This window comes from Sardina pilchardus, chromosome 2 (genome assembly GCF_963854185.1).
Source record: "Sardina pilchardus chromosome 2, fSarPil1.1, whole genome shotgun sequence".
In the NCBI taxonomy this organism is placed as follows: domain Eukaryota; kingdom Metazoa; phylum Chordata; class Actinopteri; order Clupeiformes; family Clupeidae; genus Sardina; species Sardina pilchardus.
The window spans coordinates 3491757-3512251 of record NC_084995.1 but is presented as its reverse complement, the minus strand read 5'-3'; the positions used below and the strand labels follow the sequence as shown (position 1 = coordinate 3512251).

At 42.9% G+C, this 20495-nt stretch overlaps 1 protein-coding gene across 1 annotated transcript in view; it reads right to left on the bottom strand.

Moving 5' to 3' along the window:
- Positions 1 to 1857: 1857 nt before the first annotated feature.
- fnip2 (folliculin interacting protein 2) overlaps positions 1858 to 20495 on the bottom strand; it is a 25481-nt gene continuing 6843 nt past the window's right edge. The window contains exons 5-17 of the mRNA XM_062516837.1: positions 17189 to 17263; positions 17030 to 17088; positions 16478 to 16549; positions 15870 to 15999; positions 15413 to 15614; positions 15216 to 15304; positions 14955 to 15101; positions 14378 to 14547; positions 6071 to 6839; positions 4126 to 4282; positions 3685 to 3885; positions 3458 to 3573; positions 1858 to 3139 (exon numbers count right to left, since the gene is read on the bottom strand). Of these exons, the coding sequence (XP_062372821.1) occupies positions 3061 to 3139; positions 3458 to 3573; positions 3685 to 3885; positions 4126 to 4282; positions 6071 to 6839; positions 14378 to 14547; positions 14955 to 15101; positions 15216 to 15304; positions 15413 to 15614; positions 15870 to 15999; positions 16478 to 16549; positions 17030 to 17088; positions 17189 to 17263 (2266 nt within the window). The 3' untranslated portion in view covers positions 1858 to 3060. The remainder of the gene's footprint in view (positions 3140 to 3457; positions 3574 to 3684; positions 3886 to 4125; positions 4283 to 6070; positions 6840 to 14377; positions 14548 to 14954; positions 15102 to 15215; positions 15305 to 15412; positions 15615 to 15869; positions 16000 to 16477; positions 16550 to 17029; positions 17089 to 17188; positions 17264 to 20495) is intronic.

Sequence of the window (20495 nt, the reverse complement as noted above, 5' to 3'; positions counted from 1 at the left end):
CCTTTTGGTGACCCAAGCTGGGTGTGAAAAAGATAATCAAACGTAGAAGCTAGAAATATCAGTTTGGTGAGTTCATTTATTCCCTATTAAAATAGGCCTAGGCTTGGCCTATATCAAAAATGTTTGAGACAAGCTGAGCTGCCCCTCCCCATTTAAATGTAAGCACGAATTAAGCCACATTTCACACTGTCTTAAGTGTGTTAATATTAAACATTTTTTCTTTGCGCGAAATGCACAAACTCTTGTCAGGTTGGAAATTGGGATCGAGTGTGTCCAGCCACAGATTTTCTATAGGATAGAGGTGGGCTTTGACTCAGCTACAGAACATTCACTTTGTTAACCATTTCTGTGTAGTTTTCGCTGTATACTTTGGCTCATTGTATTGCTGTAAAGTAAATTTTACAAGTAGCCTACAAGTCATAGTTCTCTCAGTCTTCTCAGACTGAATCAGATTGTCCTCCAGAATTTGTTATGGTTATGGTTAGGTTATGGTTATGCTATTTGGCAGATGCCTTTGTCCAAAGCGACATACCAATGAAAAACAATACAATAATTAATTTAACAATTTAACAGTTTAACAATTTCATAAAGTTGGTCAGACAGTAGGGAGAATAGCAATATAAACAATAAACAAAATTCAAGCACATTCAAGCTAAGGATTTCCATATATTTTGCTGAATTCATATTACCTTTATTTTTACCAGTCTTCCAGGGCCTGCTGTCAAGAAGTAGGCCTATCCCCACAGCATGATCCTACCATCACCATGCTTCAAATTAGAGATGGTGCGTTTGTGGTGATGTGACGTGTTTGGTGCCCGTCAAACATAGCATCTATTCCGATGGCCAAAAAGCTCAAATGTGGTTTCATCAGACCACAGAACCTTCTTACATTTGAACTTGGAGTCTCCCACATATCTTTGTTGAGATTTAACAAGAGCTTTGCCTCACCCATAGAGCTTTGACTGGTGAAGAACTCAGGCAACAGTTGCTGTATGCAGTTTCTCCCATCTCAGCTGTTGAAGCTTAAAACTCCTTCAGAGTTGTCATAGGATGGGTATCGGTAACCGATATTAAACTGATCATTTGTTAATAATACCGATAGTAAACTGATTGATAAGCTCCCAGACATCCAGTGCTACTATCAGTATTTACAGTATGTATTTATTTGTGACATTGACATTGGCGTATGCACTATCTGGCGCAACACCCTGCTGTTTGTCCTACACTTCATTATTAATTTCCATTCTTTGCCATGGTGTAAAGTATGGATAATAATATTGATAGGAACTGGTATCGTTAAGCAGTATCGATAAAATCGTAACGATACCCATTCCTAGTCATAGGTGCCTTGGTGGCCTGCCCCGCCATTGTTCTTTTTGAACAGTCACTCAGTTTGTGGTGACGGCCTGCTCTAGGCAGATTTGTTAAATTTAGGGCAAATTCAATTTTTAAAGATTCCATTTATAAAAGCAATAAAAGAACACTTTTTATAGACGCTGTCTATGGAATGTCATGTGATATGCACATATAGGCGCTGTGTATCCATTGCCATGTGAAATGCAGCTGTGGATATATAATATGGGCAGTGGAGGCCTACAGTATATCAGAGGCATGCAGAGTGCATGTTTGTTTGTTTTGTTTTTGACTGTGTATTTGCAGCTTTTCATAAAAAAATGGGTTTTGAAATTGATGTAGAGGTTTTCTTACTTTGTATTGTGTTTTGTATTGTGTTTTGAGTATTTGCGTATACATACAACAGATATGTTGCATTTTTTCTGTAGCCTACATCTGTAGTACAGAAAGTGAGGTCCCATTTCTCTCTCACACTCACACACATACACACATTATACACTGAACTTTGTTACTAGAATGAAGTTTATTCAACAATAGTCTTTAAGACATCCCAGTCGTGATAGAGAAATAACATTCATCCCTCACATTATCAATAAAGAACACATTATACTCTCACACATAGAACACATGCCAGTACAAATATAATGATTCACTGAGAACTGTTTTTTCCTACCCCGTTGTTGTCTGATCTGTTGATATGCATCAGGGGGGTTTACTCAAAACCATAATACTCATACGCTAAGACCAAGAAAGGAATAAGGAATAACCTTTCAAAAACAACCAATCAACCATTCATACGGTCAGTTCCGGTACATCTTGTGGCACTAAAACAGTAAGACTTGAGGATCTAAACTGTTGAGGAAAATGATCATCACCGTCTTAACCACAGTGTCTCGTCAGACACAGGAAATGGTCATGTAAGACTGAAACGCTTCAGACACATCAGCTGAGGTAGTTTCTAAAAAGTAAAAATAAACTGGAATGAAAACCTGTAACTGTTTTAATAGGCTGCAATTTCCATTACTGTGGTGAACCTGACGACAATAGTTAGTTTCCTTAGAGATCTACAAGTAAAAAAGTCCATAAAAAAGGATGTGTGCATTTGTGTGCATTAGTAGTAGCTCTTCAGTACAGACTAAGCTGACAGCACCTACTCAGCAATGAGCAACACACGTGTAGTCACATTCACACTTCATCTCTGTACAGACTCACTGAACACACACGTGTAGTCACATTCACACTTCATCTCTGTACAGATTCACTGAACACACACGTGTAGTCACATTCACACTTCATCTCTGTACAGACTCACTGAACACTGATCTCCACACAGCTTTTCAGTGACATTACATCATCATGTAAACATGTACTAATCCAGTATTCCCTTTAACACAACTTGCCCATCCCTTCAATATATGGAAAATAAATTATTTACACAAGAAGGAATCAGGAGCATAAACAAGAGGCCATAAGTCTGTCTGTGTGTGTGTGTGTGTGTGTGTGTGTGTGTGTGTGTGTGTGTGTGTGTGTGTGTGTGTGTGTGTGTGTGTGTGTGTGTGTGTGTGTGTGTGTGTGTGTGTGTGTGTGTGCGTTCCAGCCCGAGAAATGCATATATCCAGCCCATCTCCTGTCTTCTGAGACCACATAGACGGACTCACATCACATCACAGGGGAGTCCTTTAAATGGGTCCTGATTGGTTGGTTGGTTCAGAGCAGGATCTGAGCCACATAAGGTGAGTGTGTGCTGGCCACTGCTGCAAGCAATGGGAGATCACTTGACTCAATCCTGCAGGAAGACCCAAGGAGATCGCAGATGTTCAGAGGAAATCCACAAGGACCAGAAGACATCCAGAGCAGATGAAGACAAGACAGCAGACAAGAGAGATCAAGTTGACAAAGAGAGAATAGGGAAGCAGAGAGTAGTGTTATACACAGGAATTATGTCTACTCAGCATGAGACAATGCCAGTGTATGTAGGTAGCCTATATAATGCAGTAGGAAGGACAGAACATGCACTTCCGGTGGCCTCTTCAGCAATTAAAATAACATTTTTCCATTTCCTTTAAAAAGTTCAAAAGAAGGTCATTTCCATATATGGTCTTACCCTAAGGCCAGTCCCAACTCCCTCACGTGCACTCGGGTCTGTCCTCTCAGATACTCTGCTAGAGTACAGCTTTTAAAATAGACTTCTTGTAGGCGATCCTCAAGGTGCATCACACACTGAGAAACACACACACACACACACACACACACACACACGAAAACAAAATTATTAGCGCTTACTAAAATGTTAATGAAATTAAGATATAAATCTGAGTGAACTGTACTCACAAACTCTGCACTGAGGTTGAGTTTTTGTAGCTGTAAGACTGATGTGAGGATGTTGCAGACCAGTCCAGACACCAGCACGTCTCTCCCCAGGTGCCCTGCCTCACACACACGCCGCTGGCTCGTGGCCACCTGGACACATAACCTGTCTGTGTCCGCCACGATACACACGGCCTCTGCCACAGGCTCGTCCAGAGCTGGGTGCTGGAGTAACACAAACGTATACACAATAACATACACACATGGGCTTACACCACAAGGAACTTCAAACTCTGTCCAACGTCTTTGTACTGTGAAATGTGTATGTCCTTGAATGAACGCGGTCATGATAGTTTATACTGAAAACGTATCTCTTAGTGTGTACTTTAGTAGTTTAGAATGTCTATACTGGATAGGCTGTGGTGGCGTGGCACACATAAGGCCAGGGTAGACGAGGGCCCTTACCAACACTGTGTGGTCCAGGTCAGCCATTAGACACTGCTTCAGGCGCTGGTCACTAGAGATTCCGTGGAGGACAAAGTCCGGCATGTACTGGGGGCAGTAACCTCCCAACAGAGAACGGCCAAAGTGGTTCACACTGGGCTTTCTATTCATCTCACAGCTACCAGAGAGACGCGCACACACACACACACACAACAATGAGCTCGATGAGATTGTATACATCACAGATATTAGGAGAGAGTAAAGAGTTTTGACAAGTTATCAGCTAAACAGACGTGCTTTGCAAAAATCAACATCATTCGGACACTGATAAAATTTAGCTAACTTGCCAACTTTTTTTTAAGCATTTAAGGACATGGTACAAGTTGTGCTTACACTTTCTGCCCACCACAAAAGTACATTTAGTGAATAGCTCTGACTGATGGTGAAAATAACAGGATAGTTTATCACCTCTAAGCCTGTAATTGCTACTTACAAAACAATATTTGGCTGCATTCTAATTACATTTATTCCATTAAGATTCCATTCTACTTCAGTATTCATTCATTTTATGTTATTTTTTTCCTGAACCTAAAAGTAAATAAATGTAATTTCAAATTGCCACTTTCTGATGCATTACTGTGTAGACAAGTTTTGAGATAATTTCCAAATTAACTTTGATGTTATACAGTATGCGCCAACTTACAGCACACGGATTAGCACACAAGTAAGCTTTTATCAGGGCTAACTGGGCTGTTGTTGGTTTTTGCATGCCTTTAAGGTACCTAGACATGGACATGGTGCAAGTTGTGCTTACAGATTTGGACACCATGAAAGTACATTTAGTGAATAGCCCTGACTGATGGTGAAAATAACAGGTTTCTTCATTCTTTCACTCTAAAAGAATTAACTCTTGTGTTATTTACACCAACTTGAAACACATCAATTACCAAAGCTTTTTGCAGGGCCACCTGAGCTGTTGTTGGTTTTTGCATGCATTCAAAGGCACTTCTACATCGCTAGTTTTATGCTTTGGCCTACTACTTTAAAATAACAGTAAATGGGTAATTCCGTGTCAAATCAGACATTAATTTTGTCATCACATCCATTTTCTTTACCCACATGGCATCAATCTAGCCTGGGTGTTCCCATCCTGCCTTGCGCAGTGATTTCAATCACGCACCAAAGGCAGTCTGGAAACTAACACTCAAATTTCCGCCTGATGTTGGCGACCACTCACAGAACAGGGGAGAAAGCAAGACCATGATGAGCTATGCACAGACGCATTTGATAGACATCCGTGGCACCCAATGAACGGATCTGGGCATTTTTTCTAATACGAGAAACGTCTGAACGTCTGGTTGCGAGACCACGTCTCATTTGAGAAGTGGTAGGCGCTAGCTAGGCTAGCATCAATCACTATCTTTCCAGCAAATACAATACTTTATTAATAAAGAGCCAATATTCAAGGTCTCCGCAACAAATCCACACGGATAAAATGAGGTGTGATCACATTTTTTGATCATTTTTATAGAACTAAAATGGCATGGTGGGTAGCTAGTAGCAACGCAAAAACCAATGTGGGAATAGCTCAGTTTAGTCATTTAATGTACAATTTAAGAGTCAATGATGTTGCATGTTTCATTTATAGATAAATACACATCCTTTGTAGAAAACCAATGAGAACTTTTAGTGGTTCAGTGATACTGAGAAAATGTTTGTCTTCCACCCTACAAAGTTTGGGCTGCCTATGAATAATGTTTTTCATTGTATTAATGCCCAAACATTGCTTCCCAGAAATATTTTGCAGGCCTTAGTTTTGGGACCCATTCTAGATGCAAGGTTTGAATCAAATCTGAGATGGTGCAGATAACACGGCATGACCCAAAGTCTACTCTAACTGAAACAATGTTAATGTATTTGGTGCTGTTGCTGGTGGTGTTCTGTAGTTGTTTTAATGCTATGTTACCTGGGTAAGGGGAGCTCATGACATTTGTCTGTTGCCTCAGAGGGCTGCCGTGTTGGCGTTTCTTCAGCATCACTGTCTCCAAGGGCACTGTCCAAGCTCTCATTCTGCCGTATGTCCATCAAACCTCGGAGGGACCACTTCTTATTCAAGCCGAGCTCACCTGAGGCAGCAGTGGGGCCTTTCAACTGCACATCCTCCTCCTGCTCGCCAATGAGGAAGTGAGCCCTGTGAAGCAGAGGGCTCTGATTGGACGCATCGTATTCTGTCTCTATGCCAACAGTGTCTGGGCCTGCATTCAAACACTCAAGGGCAGTTTCTGAGTCCTGAGTGCTCAGTGATAAGAGGCTGTCATTGGTCCTCTCAGGGAATAGGCGGGGCTCAGGGGTCTCAGGCAGACAGACAGGCGTCTCCTGGGTCTGCTCTGGGCCCAGAGCGGCTTCAGAGGGGGGAGATGATGGATCAGTCGTCTGCTCTGGATTAGGGACAGCTTGACAGAGGGGTTGCGTAGGATCACAGCTCTGATCTGGGCCGAGGGGCGCCTCAGTCACCTCCCGGGGCGCTGGTCTGACAGGATTGTCTGTTTGGTCCTGGGGTGTGGGAGGATTTGGGCTGACCATGTCAAACGTTTTGGAATCACTCTCCTGGAGGTCAGAGCAGCGGATGAAGTAGGAGAGCACATACAGCACCCTCTGCACCAACTCCCTCCGCCGGCCCACCACCACTGTACGACACACACGCACAGGACAGCCCAGCGCACCATACAAATCACCTGCAAAACACACACACACCAAAATATCCACACATATTTATATAATATATCTGTACACGTAAAGATACACAGGCATCATCATGGTCACACATTTATATTTATAGTCAAACATCTTCGCATAATTTCATGAGACCCTTATGGAGTATAGGCATATGATTATTTTGTGGAAGTGGACTACATTTTCCTTTACTGACACCAGAGGGCAGTATTTAACCCTTATCACTACAGTATTTTTCCCAACTTTGGGAGAAAAAAAGAAATTGTCAGACACTACACACAATTAACAAACCCTTATACCTAAGTCAAAACTATAATTATGTAGTAAGTAACATAGACCGTGAGCCAGGGCCTCAAATTATGGAAACCGTTACCGAAAAGGTGGCAAAGGCTACCATACCTTTCCTGAAAGCTTGGAATCTCAGCTTTCCAGTGATGTATGATGGCCATCTGACAAGAGTAGCTGTTTTGAGTTATGACACATAATGTAAACTATAGGTTGAAGAAATAATGCGTATAAATCAAGCAGAACACTGACCAATCTGATCATGATATTGGACATATAGGAATATTTTATTTTGTTATGTTTGGTATCATTTTAAAGGGGAGACTCTGGGCATTCATTTAAACCATTTAGTGAACATTTTGGATAAGTACAGCCAACCCTGGAGCTCTTCAAACCTTTAATCACACACATTTTCCTGCCATTTCCGCCTAGGTCATCTTTTGTCTTTTAATCCTGTGGCACCAGGGAGCATCAGAGAAACAAAATCCAAACACTGAAATACTGGCATGACCCTAAGGGTTCAGAAAATGTATCATTTACCCATATTTTCTGATTTGGAGGGGGTGATTTTCAGTCTTATATCAGACATGCCGTTTTTTCAAAGACAGAAACAGTAGTGTACTATTATCCCTAGGCTAATTTGTTGATATGTCGAGTTGAAAGTCTGAGGTAAATATTTTTTTAAAAAGTTGTTATTCTGCATTTTTAGATAGTTCAAAAGGTCCTTAATACATATTTTATACAATTTTAATACATATTTACATTAAAAAATGAATGCCTTGTTCTCAGGCAAGAAAATACTGGTAAATAGGGTACATTTGTTTTTTTTTTTATATATCACCACAAAACTTTCCCAGTTTATCACAAAGATTAAGACAAGTATTGCTTGTATTGCAGGTTTTCTTAAAAGTAATGACTAAATATGCAAATGAGGATTAATTTCTGAAATAGGCTAGCCTGGGTGTTCCCGTCCTGCCTTGCACTGTGATTTCATTCATGCTGCTAAGGCAGTCTGGAAACTACCGCCCTAATTTTTGCCTGAGATAGGGGACCAATCACAGAACAGGGGGGAAAGCAAAACGATGATGAGCTATGCACAGACGCATTTGATAGACATCCGTGGTGCCCAATGAACGGATCTGGGCATTTTTTCAAATACAAAAAAATGAACGTCTGGTTGCCAGACCAAGTCTCATTTGAGAAGTGGTAGGTGCTAGCCAGGCTAAAAATAGGCACTAATTTGGAGAAATGTTCAAACTTGACATGTATATATTGAGAGAGAATATGGCCCTTAGGAAGAGGATAATCAATCTTGAAAAACCAACCGTTGGCGTTGGAGCTTCATGACAGGTTGTTGCAAAACAAATCCATCGAGATGTGAAGCATCTCAATTACGACCAGCCATGGTGACCTCTACCAACAGAGTTGGACTCCGATTCCTCTGTGCCTTCTTCTGTGAAGTCATTGCTATCTTGTCTTTTACCAAGCACTGATGAGAAGGAACAACGACTAAGAGACTCATTTGGCATGGATCTACTGTAGTGTATGCCATATCTCATAGCAAAGTGAAGACTTCCAAGCATATCCTTTTGACTTATGCTGTGAAGTCGCTTACTGGTAATGTCAATCTCATCAGAATATTACTAATACTAATAGATTTAGTCATTGTGTACCCTACAGTATGCTAGAGGAAATTGACATCTCATTATGCGTGCACAAGCTAGGACAGGATGGTGGGGCCATAGTGAAGCCATATGTGCCCACAGCTCTAGCCTGGGACAATATTGACAGGCTGGAAGAGCCACTTACAGGCCGTGGAACATCCCATAGGGTCAATGGTATAGCAGTGCAGCCTCGGATGTTAAGTCCTAGGTGTGGTCCTCCAACTAGATCCTATGTTGAGGTCAAGACAGATATCTGTGCTGATGCTTTGAAGAACTCCTTATGGTTGCAGACTGCACTCTGTCACAAATCAAAGCGTCCCTAGCTGGACAGGTTACAACATCTTAGCATCAAACTCTGTGGATGTTATTCCCAGTGTTTTCAGCTATCTGCCAACCATCAATGCCCCGGCCAGACTGATGGCAACTGTTCATGAGCTTCTCCTTCAAAGTAAAAAAAACCTTCCTTACGCATTAGCATGTCAGTTGCCTTTTATCAGGCTCTCTACTGTAAAGTTACAGAAATTCTGTGGGCACATAGAGACAGGTTTCCCAACATTGTGCCAAGACTTGGAGTCTTCCACACCATCTGTATGTTCTTGGGAGTGATTGGGAAGTGCTTCCAGGCTGCAGGCCTAAGGAATATGCATTGAATCTGGAGCTGTGGCCGAGGGATCTGCAAGTGGTGTTAGTACAATAGATCTCTGAGATTCCATAAAATCATGTATGAATCCCTACCTAAGCTAGTCTGGAATCAGTTTCACCAGTGGCTCACAAATAACCATCCTGATGCCCACGGTCTCCTAGATATCTTGCCCCTAGACTTGAGTGTCTTTTCTGAGGTTACATCATCAACCACTGTAGAAGAATCACTTGACTGTACAGTCTTCAGAAAGGTCCATCAGTACTTTTGTGAATTCCTGCAGCATCTCAGGTCTCAGCAAGGTCTACTGGCCAGCTTTTGGATGTCATATATTGACATGGTGGAGGTTGTACTAAACCTTGTGAGGGCATCATGTGGAAAACTGGGCATTGCACATGGCTAGCATTCGATCAATCATCCCCTGGACCTTTGCCTATGATAATCTGAATTATGCAAGGTCACTCACTGCTTACTACTCAGAGATGAGCCACATTGAACATGAGAAATCAGATCTTTACATCTTCTCTAGGCTTTTCGGCCTAGCTGAGTGCAACAAACACATTTGGCAGGGTTCTGATTGACCAGGCCCTAGAGGGACACTCAGACAGCTTGAGGCACAAAAGGGTTCAGCTTGAAGGCCCAGCAGCTGTCTCAAGATATTACATTTCTGCTGAGTACAAAAGCACTTACCTGTCTATATTGAAAAGATCCCTGGGACTCCAACAAAGTGACTATTCTCACAAGGACCTTGGACAAAGTAGAATTGCCAAAGATGAACACATTACAAGCACTGTGGATCTGATGGATTCTAGTTGGATAAGTCCATTTGCAGGTGGTGAGTCCCTCATTTCTCTGTCTACTGGAAGTACAGCACCAGCAGATGTTGCTGAAGACCTCCTGAATGCACACACCATTGGCAATAATGCCTACAGAACCTTCTCTGCTAAGCGTGTTGAGAATAATCCTCCTGCAAAGCAGTTCCATGCACCACTCTCCAAGATGAAACTGAAAACGTTCTCCTAAATGCAGGGAAAGGCAAAGACATGCACAACTGGGAATAAAGAAGATATCCTCAAAGCTGAATATTCGAATATTTGCTCAGATGGTAGCCTACTGACTGCACAGAGTAGACAGCTCACCTGTGTAATAGATGGCATGGCACTTGTTTAGAAGTTGAACGGTGATGGCAAGACATTTGCTGATATTGCAGACTATGCCTTGTCCGCTGTGCAAGCTGAAGCAAGTCACAGCACCCGTGTTGACATTGTTTTTTATGTACACTATATTGCCAAAAGTATTCGCTCACCTGCCTTGACTCACATACGAGTTGAGGTCAGGACTGTGCAGGCCAGTCAAGTTCATCCACACCAAACTCTGCCATCCATACTTTTATGGACCTTACTTTGTGCACTGGTGCACAGTCATGTTGGAACAGGAAGGGGCCACCCCCGAGCAGGGCTTGTTCCCTTAGTTCCAGTGAAAGGAACTCTGAATGCTTCAGAATTAACTAAGAGATTTTGGACAATTCCATGCTCCCAACTTTGTGGGATGTTTGGGGATGGCCACTTCCTGTTCCAACATTACTGGCCTGAACAGAGTCCTGACCTCAACCCAATAGAACACCTTTGGGATGAATTAGAGCGGATCCTGAGAGCCAGACGCCTCGTCCAACCACAGTGTGTGACCTCACAAATGCGCTTCTGAAAGAATGGTCAAAAAATCCCATAAACACACTCCTAAACCTTCCCAGAAGAGTTTAAGCTGTTATAGCTGCAGAGTCGACCGATGTCATAATAAACCCTATGGATTAAGGATGGGATGTGACTGAAGTTCATGTGTAAGTCAAGGTAGGTGAGCAAATACTTTGGGCAATATAGTGTATATAATGAGGCTTCTATCAAACACTTGGAGAGAGTGGCCAGAGGTGCAGACTCCGGCACAGAGGTCAAACAGATCACTGCATGGCACAGTTCAACAATGTAAGAAATTCCTACAAAGCAACAAAGCAAACCTTGCTACCTTCTTGCTCAAGGATTGGGGCAAAGAACAGTCTAGAACAAGATTTTTCGGTGAAAAGGTTCTGTACACTACAACCAAAGATTACAAGGTGACCCAACAGGGAGTGCACAAGGTAGCAGACCTGTCGTCCACTCATAAAGAGGCGGAAACCTGTATGCTACTCCATGCTTGCCATGCTTCAAGGACTGATCACAAACCTGTCACCCTTGTGACACTGATGTCTTGGTGATAAGCATGGCTACCAGTGACACACTCACATGTGGCCTGTTCCTGAGGACAGGGACAAAGAATTGCACCAGCTACATAAACATCTCACAACTCACTTGTGGTCTGGGTTCACAGGTGTGTCAGGCTTTGCCTGGTTTACACGTATACACAGGCTGCGACACTGTAAGTGCATTTGCTGGCTGTGGTAAAGTGTCAGCCCTAAAACTTCTTCAGAAGAATGAAAACTTCTGTGAGACCTTTCAGAAGGTTAGGGCAGACTGGCAATGACACCTGAGTTGTATGCAGCCTTACAGGAGTTCACATGTCAAATGTACAGCTCCAAGTCCAGAATCAGGCATTTACCTCCATGCTCAGATTCTCTCAGGAAGCACGGTCTCAGAGCTAACCATCAAGGTGCTATCTGGAGAAGATGCATCGAGAACAACCCTGAAGTTCCTTCCCCAGTTGAGCATGGGTGGTCTAGAGTGGACCAAGATGGTGACTTGCAGCTCTCCATAGACTGGTTCAATGTCTCCATTGGTCCACAAGCAGTACTTGAGTTGCTGTCCTGCTCATGCAAGAGGGACTGTGTCACTCCATCATGTCAGTGTGTTGCCAACAACTTTCCCTGCACTGACCTATGGCGTGCAAAAACCCGAAGGATGACTTTGCTGAACAATCGTATTCCTCTGATGAGGATTCCGACGAGGAGTTTGATTAGTGTTGTGGCCTTGAATGATGCAATCTGTGCGAAAATGTCATAAAATGTCATTGACCATGCCTAAAGGTCATGACCTTGACCTTTTACAGTAATGGCAATGCCATAATTGCGTTTACCACATCTCAAAATATAGGAATCCATGTCTCATTTGTTAATTGTTACGTTTTCTGCTTAATTTATAATAGTATTTCCTCAAACGCCATGTCTGATATAAGACTGAAAATCACCCCCTCCAAATCAGATAGTATGGGTAAATTATACATTTCCTGAATCCTTAGGGTCATGCCAGTATTTCAGTGTTTGAATTGTGTTTCTCTGATGCTCCCTGTTGCCACAGGATTAAAAGACAAAAGATGACTTAGGCGGAAATGGCAGGAAAATGTGTGTGATTAAAGGTTTGAAGAGCTCCAGGGTTGGCTGTACTAATCAAAAATGTTCACAAAAGGATTTAAATGAAAGCCCAGAGTCTCCCCTTTAAAATGATACCAAACATAACAAGTCCTCTCCACTAAGACCAGTCCTCTCCACTAAGACGTTTTTTTCTCTCCACATAGACCTCTGAAGTTCACCTATACTGTATATCTTTGCCCATATGAGATCCGGTATCTTGCGAGACTATTCCTACGGGATTTTGAATTATCACGCCTGCTAAATTCTCGCGAGGACAAAGAAGTCTGCAATGCAGATGTTTTGTTGTACACTATTGCTGTCCTCTGCATTTCAGTGGGTACCATGATCTTCGGTATGTTAAGACGGCAAACTTTGATTTTTGCTGCACCAAAGTTAATCTCTGAGGAGTTATACCTCTCCTGGGCAAAGATGGCAGCTTTGGGTACCTCGGCCCATCAGCACTGGCGCCCCCCAGGGGTGTGTCCTCTCCTCACTGCTCTTCTCCCCCTACACTAACCACTAACCATCACAAAGGTAGAGTCAAATTCCTTGTGTGTATAACGGTACACAAACTTAGCCAGTAAAGCTGATTCTGATTCTGGCTCTGATTCAGATTTTTGTAGGTGAACTTCAGTGGTCTATTGTGAAATCACTCAATACATCAATATTGAATCAGTCTCCTGCTGCCCTAAGTACCAGGGCAGAACATATTCTAAATAGAATATACAGCTGTGAAAGTGCAGCTTTAAGGCTCTGCCTCTTTTTTGTTGAATGGCTCAACCGATTCTTTACAACCAATGTTAATAAAATATAATTTTATATGGAAATGTAGTCCTAGCATTCTTTGTTCATGACATGAGCTCCTCTTCCTCTCCCTACCCATCTTCCTCTACGGGCTCCCCTTCCCATTCTCACGCTTTCTCTTCTTCTCATTACTATGTTGGGTGCTTTCTATTTCTGTTGACATGTAAACTCACCTGTTGCTATTTAACAGTGCTCAGGTCTGACAGGTGAGTTTACACTTCTGTGCCTACAGGCCATCACAAGACACCCGAGGAACATTCAAATTCACAAACACAGGCAAACGTTTGTGAACATTTGCAGACAGTTTTCCGTTAGCCTTGAGTTCTCTGCGAACTTTTGTGAATAATCGCAAATGGTCTGAGGAGGTAGTTCTCCGTGGAACTGGACATGAGTTTGACGAAGGTAACAGTGCAATTACCGTTAGAATGGAGTGTTAGCGCCAAGAAATCAAACTGTTCAAAGAAAACATGTATAACACAAACGTTGGCCAGCGTTTGCCAAATTTGAATGCACCTCTGATGGCTGTGTTTGATCGTTTGGGTCTCCAAATGGGAAATTTATGATATTACGTCTCTAAAGTAGAGAAGTGTGTTTAGTATTTTTCAAACTTCTGTGTGGAGTTTTCCCCAAAAGGTATGAGACTGAGAATGTTCTTACAGTTCTTTCTTTTCTTAAGGTTTTCTTGTTTGAGTTAAAGGTTTCACTAACTGTGAGTTTCTTTACATTTTGTGTTTAAGCAATCTGTATTCACCAAATGATTAGAGAGGCAGCTTGCTTAAGTGAACAATTCAATGTATCTGTGTTGAATACCTAGTTGTGCCCATAGTGGATTGTAGGGGTGGGATTTGGCCAGCAGATCAAGAGAATGGGAGGAGCGTTTTTCACAGATGGGTTTGATTGGCGGGTGGTTGCTGGGCATTACAGTTGGAACCCAAGCAAGGTGATACATGAGAACAGCAGTGAGTAAAGCAGACAGGAACCTGTAAACAAACACAAAATCACTAACCACCACAGTTATTCATTTCAGCAAAACACTCATTCAGGACAACGCTTTACAGATAATGGCCGGGTTTCCCAGATTTGTTAAGAAGCTCTTAAGTGCTAAGAATGTCTTAGGAGCGCTCTAAGAACGTTCTAAGAACGCTCCTAAGAAGTTCTTAGTACTTAAGAGCTTCTCAAGGAATCTGGGAAACCCGGCCAATGTATGAACATACTAAAACCATGTGGAAACACAACTCTGTATGTTAGTGAGTGGATCTTAATAGCTATTTGAAAAGTCTTAATTATGAAATCAATAATTAGAAATTATAAAATAAATGTCACAAATTCAGGCCATGTGTCTTGCAAGTAAGCTTAGGTATCAACGCTCAAGCTGAAATGTACTGACTGGGTTTTGCCACTGTGATCCATCAGGAGACTCAATTCTTTGAGGAAGCGTTGACACAGAGCATTTCGCTCCGCACTCTGGGATACCATGGTCAGCCATACAGGCTCAGTGATGCGTGGGGCCATGTAGAGGTTCCAGATGGTCATCCTGTCAAAAGCACAGCATCAACGTGGGACATCTGCCTGACATCACCAGAAGATTCCACCCATCTCGGTTTGACTAAAAGCACGTCAGCTGACAATGTTCTTCACTGCTAATTACCTGAAGTCTCCTAAAGCCTCCATAACACGACACAAGTACACTTGAACCCGTTGAGAAGACTCTGCAATCCTCCTGCACAGGATCATAGCCTGGAGAACACACACACGCACATACACACACATACACATACAGTAAATGCCTTTGCTAAAAGAAGTCAGTAGGGTCAGCCCTGCATAAAGCCAGTAGCCATGTCTCACCCTCTCTATGGCAGTCTTGAGCTTGTTCATGTGGGACTCAAACAGTGGGAAGTGGGAGAAGAAGAACTCCTGGAAGGCCTTGTTCTCCTCCTCTTTCTCTGGCAAGCTGAAGATGATGCTCAGTGCAATCTTCTTCCTCCGCACCAGTGCAGGGTTGGAGCCACAGCTGTCATCTGACAGGTTAAACATCTCATCTGTGCTCCTGAGGACACACACAGGCCTATGCTTACAGCTGTGTCCAAAGGTAGTCAAGTCATTGTTTACACTCCAACAAAAACCTGCACACTATCAGTGAGCTCCAGTTCCCTCTATGCATCTGAAAGGCGTATGTTTATGTTATGTTTATTTCTTTTGACATAACGTGATTTTGTCTCAATACTGCTCAGTGTACAAACTAATACAAATACATTTGTCGCAACGAAACACACACACATACACACGCTTAACACAACCTCACCAGCGTGGAAGTGGTCCGTGCTGAAGGCTGGTTGCCTGGCTACGAAGCCATCGCCGTTGGTAACTACTGCCACTGCTGGTGGGGGAGCCAGGTGAGGGAAGAGGTGTGGCCAGCAGACTGCTCAGAGAAGCTATAGACACACACATACACACACGTACAGAGCAAGATCTCAAATCATCACAGGGGACAGGTAGTCCAATCAGGAAGGGAACATGGACTTGTACGTCATCTATTTCAGATGTTTCTGCATTCAATCGTCCACACTAATAGACACAGCTTCCAATGAATATAGGGACACCGGCACATTCTAATCTTTCCTTTTCTTTTTTCTTTTTTTTTTTTAAGTAAACTTTTTGGCCGTTTTATGCCTTTATTGATAGTAATAGTGGAGAATGACAGGAAGTGAATGGGAGAGAGCAGGGGTGGGATCTGGAAAGGACCACGGGGCGGGAATCGAACCCGGGTCACCGGTGTGCGGCGCAGGCCATTTCAATATAATGGAGTAATGTGGACGTGGGGGGCCTTACGTAAAAAAGTCAGATTCAAAGGAGTACACAAAAGGGTAGACGCGTACACTATGTGCAGTATGTGTGTGTGTATTCATGTACCTGAGTGTGCGATGCCACTGTCTCCGTCCTCACTGCGACCACGTCCTGGCATGTCAACTGGCATGCTATGAGCTGAGAGACAGACAGACAGAGAGAGACACACAGAGAGAGAGAGAAAGAAGTTCAGCCCAGAAGTTGATAATATTACAAGAAGCTAGAATACTCAGTAAGTGGCTCCCTCTGAGTGTATATTTCAGTTTATTAGTGTTAGCCTGATCCCATGCAAGTCCAAATGCACATGCAACTTACTTAGTAGTATTACCAGAGAGGGTTAAAGCGGAGCGAGAGGCGCAAACGTTCGATAATTTCCGCGTTCTGTCTTTACAAGGGGGAGGGGGGCTAAATCCCCCTTTAAGCAGACCTGCTAACATTCGAACTGAACTGCTTGCCAATCTGACAGAGATCGATATCCCACTATGACGTCTTTGCAACACGCCCCTTTAAGCAGACCGGAACTGTTCGAATTTTGCTTCCATAGAGATGCATGACGTTGCTCTATCTTGTCAATAATTAAGGATCTTTGGTATTACTCAAATATGGGAATGCACTTACCAATGCTGCTGCTGTAGCTTGGGCACGTCTGGCTGATTGAATCTAAACTGTCCTGCAAGCTAGGAAGACAAGAACAGGTTCAGATGAGCAAATCACACCGATACACATACTGTACAAACAAGCCGGCCAGACAGAGCATCCAAAGGGAGAGACACTTACGTGCTTGTGCTTCCTGTATTACTACTGCCCACACGTGCAGAGAACACCTTACTGACCATGAGCTGAGGAGGAGACCTGCACACAAACACACAAACACAGGATCAGGATCAACTTTTCACATCCTTCAAGCATGGCTCTACAGCACACACAGCACCTATAACCTCTGTGTAGGCATTAGTGAGAAGACATGCCGGTTAGACTTTAGACTAGGAGGTGGTTATGAGAAAGGTGCCCATTTGAGGTGTGTTAAGTTAGGCAACAGGCATCCCCTCCTGCTCTGCACTACAGCACCACAGCACAGCCTCATCAGCAGCAGGGATGAGAGCCAGCACTTGGTGCTCTAACAACAGTGTGGATCTCCACATCAGAGATCTCACTATCAACCTCCACACGCTGCGGCAGACCTACAGACCCACCCAAATCCTTGGGGGTCCACTTGCCTGGGGACCTCTCCTGGTCCTTCAGAAATTCCATCCTCACCGAGAAGGCTCTACTTCCTGAGGACATGTAAAAGATTTGATCTGTCACCTCACATTCTGACAGCATCCTCTACAGGTGAGCCTCTAAAGGCATCCTCTAAAAGTGAACCACTGACAACAATCTCTAAAAGTGAACCACTGACAACAATCTCTAAAAGTGGACCACTGACTGACTGCATCCTCAGCAACGGCATCACAGCACGGTAGACTCTTCCACTACTCCATCACCATCACATACTTCCCTACGCCACTAGCATGATCATCTACTACAAGTCATCTAAAGTAACAGTGCCAGTGACTTGCGACCCCACCATCCTCAGAGGTGGCAGAGGAATAAATGCGTTGTGCAAAATCGCACGCACTAATAGGCCGGTCAAAACACAAATGTAGTACCACAAAATACACATAATAGCCTAACAACCATAATAATCCAACAACCATAACCATTTCATTTTCGCTGTTAATCTGTCGTAATCATACCAGGGGTCAGAAGGGGCAAAGAAATTCGAAAAGCTTTTATTTGAAATGTAACTACTATTTGTATATTTTGTTACAATTAAGGCGAAAATATGCCATTTCTAATAGTTTTAACATTTTTGTTTATTTTTATTTCTTTATTCTGGCGCCCCCCACTTGATGCTCTTTACTACACTGCTATTGAGAAGGTGGTGGAGAATCCTCCGAATACGTCATGATGTCCTCCAGCTCCTTACAAGGACTCTCTTTCCACTGCTATGGTGATGACACTTGATCATACCAGATCTCAGCTTGCCTTGCTTCTTCTATTAATGATTTATTTTGGTTCATCATTTTTATGCTATATTTTTGTTATGTCTCACTTAATGGAACATTGAGGCCAAGGACGAAAGTGTAGATATCTCATCGGTGTGTGTCCTTCTTCTGTAGTTCCTGTAGGTTAAACATCAGAGAGGTTCAGGCCTAAGCTAGAGATAGGGTTAGCTCACTCTGTTCTTCTTCACATCATACAGATACGGATTGTTGGATAAGGAATTTTCGTTAGAAGGTCTCATATAATGTATGTTTGCCACTATTACTTTGTATGATATTCATACACATGTCCAGCTATGACATGATTGGGTTTAAGAATCTGGTACTAGCCAGAGATGAACAGAGCAGCCCATGGAGGCTGGACTCTCCATTTCAGAGAAAGAAAATCCAGACGGTAAATAATGGTGTTCAATCAAAGGATTGAACTCTTCCATCCACTTGCACTAGACTACTGGATTACCAGCTATCATGCTATGCTCTCCTTCTGAGCACACTTAGAAAACCATGTCTTTTGATTGAACATCATCATGTATTCCGTGTCCTTCTCTTTGGCAGTCAAAATGTCCTCACATATTCCTTCAGAATCTGTCCTTCATTAAAGGCTGTGGAAGACAGAGTTCCTGGTAATCCCCTCCAATTATGTTATGGTCATCTTTCATCCTCACCATTCTAGAGCTTTTTCAGGAGACACCTCTGTTTCTGCAGTGACCCCATATCCAGTGGTCCAGAATGACGTAGCTCAAGACCCTAGTGTTTGATTAGCCTAGGTCAGGGGTTTTCAAAGTGGGTGCCGCGGCACCCTGGGGTGCCGTGACGCATGCTCAGGGGTGCCGCAGAATTGTGTAAGGCTTGATAATTTAATGAAATTTTAAAAAGCATAATATCCATTTCAAAATTCATTTTATTGCAAAAACGTATTTGCAGCACAAACAATCGGCTACAGTTTACTGTATCGTACTGTACTGTATGTAGGTAGGCTACTTATTGTTTGTTCGGTGACTTCGTTCGTTATTCCGTATGGCGGAGTGCAGTTAGGCGCAATGGATACGTTTTTAAAGAGAACGCCATGCACCTCCACAGGAACAGACCTCGGAATCTGACCAGACGAAATCAGCAAAGAGAAAAGTGAGGCAATATAACGACTCCTACCTCCAGTATGGGTTCACTTGGGCTGGCGAGGTAACGTGTCCCACACCAGTATGCATGGTCTGCAGGGAGACGTGGGCTAACGATGGCTACGGCTATTGGGGAAGTTTGCGCTTCAAATACGAGTCCACTTATGCTGGTGGCCTTTGCCAGCTGCTCGCTAACGTGAGATGTCGATGAGGACAAATTTACAGATAACTTTTTATTTTGCAAAGAACTGACCAACCATGCTGCCGGAGATTAGATATTCAGGGTGACAGATGAATACTTGAGGAATAATCTTAGCTGGGATATGTGCGTAAGTGTGTGCACTACCACTGACGGGGCGGCCTCAATGACAGGTCGGGTCAAAGGCTTTGTAACGAAAGCTATGCAACAGAATCCTTCCATGGTAGAGACGCATTGCATGTTGCATCGGGAGGCTCTTACTGCAAAAACGATGCCTCCAGACCTGACGGATGTATTGAAACAGATCGTAAAAATAGTTAATTACGTTAAATCACGTCCCCTTCAAACACGGTTATTCACTGCCCTCTGTAGTGAAATGGGTTAAGACTGCACACCGAGGTCAGGTGGTTATCAAGTTGGTTATCCTGTTCACCATTTATTCAAAAGTTCAATTAAATGAGTTGAATGAAAGTAGTTCATTTGAATAAAACAAAAAAAGATATTAACTTCACCTTATCTTAGTAATGCCTATAATAAAAGCAGTTTTGGCCTATCCATCATATCACAAGGTTAAAGAAAATGGCATGAAGTACAAATATGGCACAAAGGAGGTTGAGTAAAAAGTAAAAAAAATAAAAAATAGGGGTGCCGTGGATGAAGAGAGAGATATGTTTAGGGGTGCCGTAAGCCAGAAAAGTTTGGGAACCACTGGCCTAGGTGGACTG